Raw genomic sequence first — 9,661 nt, 5'->3', positions numbered from 1 at the left:
TGCTGATGAGAGTGGGAGTCTGGGGGAAGGTGCCAGAGCTGTGTTTTCATTGGCCCCCCCAAAGGTACTGAGAAAAGAAATGGTCTGATTTCTGATTATGAAAAATGTAAAAAAACCTTCTTCCCAGGACATCTCCAGCAGCACAGACCATTGGGAGAGAAGTATTTCTGGCCCAAGCCCCCCGAATGGCTCCATTAAAACAGTAAGTTCCAGATAACAGCTACACCACAGACTTACCTTTAGAGGGTAGTTGTTGTGGGTGAGATTTACAGGCCTGCACAGGTTCCCCTAATTTGATTAGAGGCTGACTGGGATGGCCAGGCTATTACTGCTTCAGAGGCACTAAAGCTGCCTGGCTACTGATGGGTTTATGAAACATTGTTTCTCACTTCATTGCAACTCCCACAAAGAATTATTGGATCACGTTAGTGATAGATACCTAATAAAGAATGTGTCTCTATGAGGCAGTTTATTTTGCAGCAAGCTTGTTCCCGGCTAGCAGACTGTGAAATCTGGAGGTTCCCATGAGGATAAATATGCTGAAATAAACTGCAATTATAAAAACACCTCCATGCACTTTTTTTTTATTTAGAAAGACTGAAAAAAAGGTGTCATCATGTTAGCCTGAGCAGGAGGTAATTAACATTGAATTAGCAAATAGACAGTGACAAAAGCTGGGTTTTTCCTTCTAGTGAGCTTTGCAGAAGGACTTAAAACGTTTTTATCTGCAGGGATGAGAGGTCGCAGCCCAAGATGAAATACAATCTGATGGTCAGTACCAACCTGTTCTGGCACTTATGGTGCCTGTTTCTTCCCAAAATATAGCCAGGGAGCACCTGCACAATCACCTCCTCAAGGGGACAGGAAGAAGTTCTGCTTGTTAGGGTCATGTTCCCTTTTATCTCCTTGCTTGCTGTTATTATCATTTGTCCCTACAGTCTGTGGTTTTGGCTTCCTGAGTGTCAAGATAATCCTTCTGCAAGATTTCCTCAGCCAGCCATTTGATTTTTATTGGTAATGTTAAGATAAAGCCAGAAAGCTTGCTATCAGCAGCTTTGAGATCTCTGTCAGCCTCTTGGTGTTTTCCCTTTCCCCAAAACAAGGGAATATCTGTATGGCTTTGCCAGGAGGGTATTACTTCAGGCAGGCAGATCCCAATCAGTTTGGCCTGGGGCTTTTATAACTCGTAGTGTTTTGCTTTTTTTAAATCTCTTTGCTCTTTGCTCACTGCTTGTTTGGTCTGTGGGTAAAGTCGTTTGTTTCCACCAGCTTCCCGTGAGAACGGCCGGCTCCAGGGAGCATGTCCCCAGGAGGGTGCACTGTGGTTCTCCGCCGGTCACATGCACAAACAGAAATTACTAATTGCCTGAGGGCACCCGCAGTAAAAGCCAAGGCAAGAGGCAGAACTGTTGAGGAGTGTTAAGTCTCTGCCCTGCAGATTTATTCTGAGGCTTGTTTGGTATTGTAAGGAATGCTTGGAAAATACAGATTTTTGCTTTTCTCAGTCGTCTTGTGCAGACCAGGCAGAATTGGTTGTCAGTGTTACTGTGGAGCAGCCTGAGCTGATGACCAAGGGCTTTTAAGGAGTCTCTTTCTTGCGAAGGTATTTCGTGTGATTCAGCACAGTTCACCCATTGCTCACGCACATTGTTCCATGTGCAGGATTTCAGGCTTTGAAGTCATTTTAGTCTATAGAACCTTTCTTCTCTGTGCAGAAAGTCTTTTCTTCAGGAAGATGAAATCCTTTTCCTTTTAGAGCTGCTCAGGGACCTCTCACAACAGCATTTGCTATCTGATAGTACAGAAGTCACAGCATTTCCAGAAGTTACATCTTTTCTTCACAGATCAGTAGGAATTTCATTCTTACCCCACCCCCTACTTTGCCTCCTCCTTTTTTCTCCCCTTTTTTTATTTTTTGGGGAGGTTTGGGGGGGTGGGGGTTGGGGGTTTTTTTGTTGTTTTGGGGGGTTCCTTTGGAGTTTTATCTTTTCCCTGAGATGAAAGAAATGCGAAGCTTAAACTCTCATTGCTTTGAGAAACAGTTCTCCAGGTCCTATCTTTTCACTATCCGTGCCTTGTGATTAGAGGGGGAGGAAAAAAATAATCAAAAGGAAATCTTGTTATTTCTTATACCATAAAAACAATTACATTTCAGCCAGAACTCCTGCCTAGGTGACGACCCAAGAACAGGCATTTGTGGCTGTGCCGACCCGAGTTTTGTACGAGGGCCGGGTGGGAGCCGCAGCTTCAGGTCTGTTACGGGTTCAGGTCTGTCACAGGAGCGGTGCCGGTGCGGCTGCGGGCGGCTGGAGGAACCCGCGGTCCCGCGGCTGCATGCGGGTGTCCCGTGCGCGTCTCGGGAGCAGAGGTAGCCCGAAGGCCGGCGGGGCAGGGACGCGTCCCGCTTCCTCCGGGAGATACCAGCCCAGCACCAGCAGAGCAGGGAGAGGCCGGGCGCCCTCAGGGTCCGGGCGGACGAGGGGGGCCGAGCCGCCGCTCCCTCCGCGCGCCCCTCACGGCGACCTTCCGGCTGCGGGGGCCGGGCGGCGGCGGCGGACGGGCAGCTCCTCCGGCCAATCGGCGCTCGGAGCGGCGCGGGGCGCCCCGCCCCTTCAGCCGCGCGGCCCAATCAGAGTCGCGTCTTCGGGCCGGGGGGCGGGACTTCCGCGGCCGGGGAGGCGGTTTTGTGTGTGCGAGCGCTGCGCGGTCCCGGCTCCCCGCGGGCGGCGGCGCTTGGGGGGCCCGGCCCGGCCCGACCCCGCGGGCAGCGCTGAGCGGCGGCGGCGGAGGGGGGTCCCCTCTCCTGCCGTAGTGGGGGGCCCCCGCGGGGGCGGCGGGGTCCCCCCGAGGGCGCGGTAGTGACGGCGGCTCGTCCCCCGGTTGGTCCCCCGGTTGTCGGCTCCCCGCGCGGGGTGAGGGGCGGGCAGGTGGGCGATGAATGGGTTCAGCACCGAGGAGGACAGCCGGGATGGGCCGCCCGCCGCCCCCTTTTACGGCCAGAGCTGCTGCCTCATCGACGACGGGGACCGCTGCGTGCGCCCCGCCGGCAACGCGTCCTTCAGCAAGAGGATCCAGAAGAGCATCTCGCAGAAGAAGCTGAAGCTGGACATCGACAAAAGTGTGAGTGCGGCCTCGGCCTGGGCTGCCGGGCGCTGCCGAGCCCTCCGGAGGGGCGGCCGGGCCGGCCCCAGCCGCCACCGCACTGCGGTGCCTCCGGGGAGACGCGGATCCGCCCGGCGAGTTGAGCTCCCGGGCGGCCGGGGGGGTTGGCGTTGGCCGTGCGGGCTGCGGGGCTGTGTGCGGCGCACACGGTGCCTCCGGACCGCCTTTCCCCATCCCCAGCGTTACAGCTCTCGGCAAGGGAAGGACGTGCCTGGGTGGACGCGGCTGTTCCCCGGGTGCGTAGCCGGCTTTTCCCTATGGCACTGACCGTGTTGCTGGGGCATAACGAAGCTAAAGCACTAAACCCCGTGTTTGGGAGGCAGGTGGTGTGCAGGGAAGCAAAGGAGCGAGCTGTCAGTGCTTCCGAGGCAGGAGTGCTGTTCCCATTGCGGTTTCGGGTTGGAAAGGCTGGTGCTGTCAGGTGAAAACAGCGCTGTGGTTGCTGCTTCAGTCAGGCGGCTCTGACGTTACTTCTTTAATTGGTAGGAATTGGTGTTGTAGTGAAGCAGGTTAAAAGCCGAGCTGGTAGTGAGATGTGCTGCATCTTCAGCGGGGCTTATTCGCACACAGAACAGCCCGGTTTGCTGCTTAATGACACTAAGTGACAGCTGTCAGCTCGAGATAGAGACGGGTTATTTGCCCAGCAGAGAAGTAGGCAGAGCAGAGTAGACCGTCAAGATCACAGAAGGAATTTCTCAGAAGTGATTTAGTTAACGGAATTCAGCTCTGCACGCTTTTCTTACCTGATCTTTAAAGATCAGAATCACTAAAAACAAAGCAAAAAAAAAAAAAAAAAGGTGAAGTTTTGAGTCAGTCTGTTTGGCAGCTCCCCCAGTTGGTTGGGTCCCTTTTGCACAGCCGAAATGCATCGTGTCACGGGAAGAGAGTGACTCAATTTGAAACATATTCTTAAAAAATAGAGTATTTCTCCCGGTTGTAGTCCTCAGCAGATTTGTCTAGTGGCGTAGTAATTTCTTGCATTTTCGAAATGAGTCTTTGTTGACAGATGCCAGGCTTTAGAAACAAAAAGGGGAGATCAGACTAATGAAGTCAGAACAAAGGGAAAGTGTAAAGCCGGCTGCGTGGAGTGATTTTGGATGTAGGGTGCCTGTGTTCTCTGAAGATATTTTTGCCTTACAGATACCAAATAATTTTGATCTTTTGAGGTCCTTTGTTTTGCTAATTCTAGTGAGATAATATTTGTTAAAAGGGAGGCTCCGTGGCTGAACAAGCAAATAGGAAAGAGGCTATTCTGCGTTTGGTTTATTTGTTTTAATTGAGGTGAGCAGCCCAACTTTTATTTGGTCAACGTTTTGAAACACTTGCATTAGTAATCCTCCGTGCTATTCAAGCCAGAAAATTCACAATAGTGGAATAGAATAATTTTTTTTTTTGGTAGTTACCTGCTAGTAAGTCCTGAAATAAATGCATTTCCTCCAGACAAGCACCCATTTTTTTCCTGACATATGATTGCAGCCATAAAAAAGAAATATATTATCTGCAGAGGTTCAAGTTCAGCTGGAGCTTGAGTTCTTTGTTTTCTTTGCCTTTAGTCTTTGTAAGATAAGTTACTTCTAAATAAAGAGAGTGATATCAGACCTGGGGTTTAAGATTAGAAATTCCTCGATGTCAGTCAGTCACACCAGTCTTGAGGGATGCACTTGACACTGGTGTCTAAGTGGTTGCTGTTTCACAGTATCTTTTTTTGATTGCTTTTTTCACCACTTCTGGTTCTTAGGTGAGACATCTGTATATTTGTGATTTTCACAAGAACTTCATTCAAAGTGTTCGGAACAAAAGGAAGAGGAAGACGAGCGATGATGGAGGTGACTCTCCCGAGCACGACACAGATGTTCCGGAGGTTTGTGGGCTGCTTTGCCAGTTCTTAGCATGTTGAAGTTTTACTTGGATGCTCTCATATATCAGAAAATATTTATATCTTAAATTGCAAGGCCACCGAAGCTGCTGTGGAGTTACTTTCACTTTCCAGGAAGAGTTGTTTCTAACGTGTGGTGTCCTGATTTTCTTCCTCGTTCCTGTATGAGTTGTTTGCCCCTGTAAAGTTTTCTATAAAAAGAGGTGTGATAAGGTAACTGCACAGCTTTGTGTATGTACAGTTAAAACTGTATTTGATACTAATATTTTTAAGGACAAAAATAAGTTATTTTTGGTGGTGTCTGATGCCCCATCATAATTCTTTGTTACCTAACATGCATCATTTTGCAAATACACTACAGAATTCAATAGGTCACTCTCTTTGATTGGGTGTTTGATATCCAGGGATATTGAGCTGCTCCAGATATTTGCATATATGGTATTTTTTTAGCACTATTTAAAACTACCTTTAAATAGTTTGTAACACATTTTTATTTTCAGGAGATAGGCCTGGGGGAAGTTTTCTGTGATAGAGAACTCTAGAATAATCCTTTCTCTGTGCCGTTGCGGGCTGCACTTGCTTCAGTGATGTTTCTGGTGGTGTTGACATGGCAAAAGTTGTGCAGAGGTGGTGTTGGGAGAAGCAGAGCATGGCCACGTCAGCAGAGCCCTCTGCTGGAAATGCCAACCCTATTGGCAAAAAGCCTTTAATTTCTGAAAGGAAAAAAAAAAGCCACCAAGAGTCATTTGCCAGCAAAGCTGTGCCTTGGTGCAAAGCTTGTGCACACACACCTCCTGTGTGGAGGTGTTGAAAGAGTAGCAAGTTTTTGGTATTGAGGTTTTTTTAAGATAACCTGACCTTTTGTTATCACTGTTCATGTTTCCGTTCTACAAGGTTCTTCCTCAAAACTTTCCTGTTCAAGCTTTGCAGTAGTTGCCAGGGTGATTGCTGAAGACCCAGTTGGCATCTAAAAATGTTGGTGCTGTAGAGCACACAGAATATTTGGTGGCTGAAATCTGAGGGATGCACGTCACCCAGCTGAACAGGGAACTCTGCACTGTGTCAGTTTTAATGTCACTTCCCTCTCTCTTTTCAGCAGAGATTCCTTTTGTCTTTGAAACTTGGCATTTCCCACGTGATCTTCATCTTCCCTGCTGTAACCTTGCCACCACCCCCTTTGCTTTTAAACTGTGCACTTCTTATTTAAGTATTTGAATTTCATTTCATCTCTCTACTCTGTTTTATGTCACAAGCCATTTGTTCAGTGCCTGCTAAATTGTTATTTCATGTGTGAGCTTTTTAAACCTTGTGGGAACAAAAGGTTCCCCTTTGCTTGGCGGTTGCAGAGGTGTAATTGAGAGCAGAAATTGGCCAGCAATTCTGTTGACAGCATGTGAACCAGAACAAAATTTTCTATTTCCCTGAGGCTATTTTGGTCCTTTAGCATTAACAAATACAAAATATACTTAGGTTTGTCAGTAAGACAAGCCGGTGTGGTTCTGAATGCAAGCAAGGAGAAGTCCTGTTGAGGAAGAAGTAGTTATTTTTAGATAAAATAACTACTCATAGAAGCTAAAGGTAGTGCTCATGCCCTCTTCTCTTCCTCACTTCCAGGTTGACTTGTTCCAGCTCCAGGTGAACACCCTGCGACGTTACAAGAGACATTATAAGTTGCAGACTAGGCCTGGACTCAACAAGGCTCAGCTTGCAGAAGTAAGTGACGACAGCGGTGGGTGTTACCTCTGTTACGAGAAAACTTCTTATCTCCCCTGTTCAAGTGCACGTTTTGTGGACACTCACACCTGTGTGACTCACTGGTACAGACCAAGTACTCTCTGAAAGGTTTCAGGGAATGATGGCAGCAGAAAGCTTCCTGCTTGCTTTCACCTGGGACAGGCTTGGAAGGCATGGACACTGGCTCTTGAAAGCCTGTTTTAGTAACTTGTTTGTCTCTCCTTCCTTTCCTACCCTTTTCGTAGTCAAAATCGGTGCCCTTTAGGGAGCAGAAACAGGACCCAGTTTTCTGTGGCCTGGAGGTTATCTGGGGGTGGCTGCTCAGCTGAAACTCAGACTTAACCCACAAATAGTGTCTTTAAGTGCTCCTGTTAGTTCTTCTTTCTAACAGGCACTTGAACTCATTGGAATTGCTTATTATTAAAGGCGGCATCACTGTCCATCGATTCAGATTCTTTATTTCCCTCCCTTGTCCTGATGATTCTGTATTTTAAAAGGATTTTTTCATAAGGGCCTCTGCTGCTTTCTGACCATATGGGCTCCTTGTTCAGAAAGAACTCTCCGTATCTCTCTGTTATTTGGGCGAGTTGTGCTTGCTATGCTTCTGCTCTGCTCTCTTTCCTGACTTGATCTGAAAAGCATACTGTGGGAAAAATCTTCTCTAAACTTGAAAAAACTGTAGTAGTTACTGATTAGTAGTGAGGTTGATTTTTTTAAGTTGTGGCTTTTACAACTGTCTGCCTAAAACTGCCTGGTTTGCTTTTACTTTTGCTTTAAAGAACAAAAACCTGACAGACCAAAAAAGTCAGCAAGACACTGTCTGTCTTTCTTTCAAAGTCAACCAAGGAATGAATGTACAGAATATAGAGAATGTGCAGTGTAGGGCATGTAGGAGTAAGTTAAACAAAGCAGGATGGGGTTGTTCCTCATTAGCAGTCGTGATTTGTCATATTCTAACTAATCAGTTCGTAGTCTGTCAGCTGCCTCCTGCCATGAAGGACTGCCTGCTTAAGGAATTTACCATGAAGGTACCCAAGAGGAAAGAAAAGATCAATTACTGTGCAGGTGGAAAATAAAGGGAGCCTAATTTAAAGTTGTCACACACTTCCCAGATTTCCTGTGAAGCCTTAGCAGCTTTGACTCTATGCTGGATCCTCATCCAGCTCCCATTCTTGGATCACTGCTGGCTGAGGCTCTTACACTCCTCATACTATCCCACTATAAGGAAAACTCAAGCATCCATAAATCTCCTTGGAGTTACTTATTGCTCAACCTGCATCAAAATCCCATTCTGGATCTGTGTTGGGTATCAAAAAAGAGCTTCTTCCATGTGAGAAGCAGATCTTGTCCAGCTCCAACATGTTTTCTGTATTCACTTTCTGAGGAAAAAGTAGCTAATGTTTCAGGCCTTATGCTATTGTCAGAGAGGGATAGCCCTATCCAAACCCTAACCCTCCCATTTCAAATTACCTGACGTTCCTCTCAGTGAAAACTTAAGAGTCTAAAGGAAATCATTCTGGATAAAACTTGGCTACACCTGGTTCACACAGCAAAGTGCTGCAGTGTTTCTGACACTGTCCTTTAAAACACAGAGGTGCAGGGAAAACTTGCTTGCCAAATAATCTCAGCACAAAATGTCGCTGAGGAGAAGCTGTGCTGCTTTGGCAGGAGGACACTCTGGCTTCCAAATTCCTCTTGTAGGTTGGCTGCAAATCCTGCTGACATAGCAAGGCTCTGCTATGTTCATACACACATTCCAGCTGTAAAGAGAGAGGGAGGTAAATGAGGACTGACAGTTGGAATTGGTGCATGTTTCACTCAAAGGATAATGCACTCAGTGGCCATAAAATTGCTTTTGGAAAGTGAAGAGAAACCCTGTTCTGATCATTTATAGTTTTTAATTCCAGCATTTCTGTCTCTTTACTTTTTGTTCTTCTAGACTGTCAGTCGTCATTTCAGGAATATTCCAGTGAATGAGAAGGAGACACTTGCATATTTCATCTACATGGTGAAGAACAACAAGAGCAGGCTGGACCAGAAGTCAGAAGGCAGCAAGCAACTAGATTGAAGATTAACAAGGCTTGGAATAAGAGGGATCTTGAAAGAACATGTGGTATTGTGCATTTTAGGTATATAAAAACTGTTAAAGTATATTGTAAATTTTTTTTTTTAAATGCAGTGTCTGGATGACATAAAAAAATATAGACATTCTTATGAGGAGTATTTGAAAACATGTGCCCAGCATGTTTCCGAAGACTTCTTCCCCTCATTTCAAAGTCATATTGGAATAAAGAAATGAGGATAATGGGGAAACCAAATAAACCTGTAGAACTGTGGAGTTTGTCAACTTGGTGTTTTAAACCATTTCTGGAAATCTACATCTCAGTGCAATTCAGATCCCAGATGGAATTTCTTTCACTGAGTTCAGGCTGCATCACAAACCACCATGCAGTTTGTCTTGGTACAGGACCGGAAGAGCAGCAGAGATAAAATTCATTATCGAGGTGCATGGGTCAGAAGTTTGTCTGAAGCTTGCTGCTCACCTACACATGCTCTGTCTTGCCTTGAGTCAGTGCTTCAAGTCCCAAACTTCTACAAATGCTCCAGCTCACCAGATCTACTCCAGTGAACGCTACTTGACCAATATGAAATTGATGTATTTTTTTTGCCATTTTTACCTCCTGACCCCATCCAACACAGATGCCAACCAACTCTCTGCAGTCTCTTTTTCTAATCTCTTTTATTTAAGAACTCACTAATTAAATTTTATGTAAGCATTTAAAAACTTCTGCATTTCTCTGAATGTGGTATTAAGGCCAACACAACCTATTTGCTGGGTCTGATCATGTTGGTAGAAGTGCTTATTTAATAGATTTATGTATATTTCAG

At 46.3% G+C, this 9,661-nt stretch overlaps 1 protein-coding gene across 1 annotated transcript; it reads left to right on the top strand.

Annotated features, from left to right (window-relative positions):
• Positions 1-2,721: 2,721 nt before the first annotated feature.
• On the top strand, positions 2,722-9,108 carry SAP30L (SAP30 like). Its single transcript, XM_048319885.1, has 4 exons — positions 2,722-3,120; positions 4,901-5,023; positions 6,653-6,751; positions 8,712-9,108. Exons 1-4 carry the CDS (start codon positions 2,935-2,937, stop codon positions 8,838-8,840), a joined length of 537 nt encoding a protein of 178 aa, XP_048175842.1. The 5' UTR covers positions 2,722-2,934; the 3' UTR covers positions 8,841-9,108.
• The last annotated feature ends 553 nt before the right edge of the window (positions 9,109-9,661 follow it).

This window comes from Corvus hawaiiensis, chromosome 15 (genome assembly GCF_020740725.1).
Source record: "Corvus hawaiiensis isolate bCorHaw1 chromosome 15, bCorHaw1.pri.cur, whole genome shotgun sequence".
NCBI classification, from domain to species: Eukaryota; Metazoa; Chordata; class Aves; order Passeriformes; family Corvidae; genus Corvus; species Corvus hawaiiensis.
This window is presented reverse-complemented; position numbering and strand designations above follow the sequence as displayed.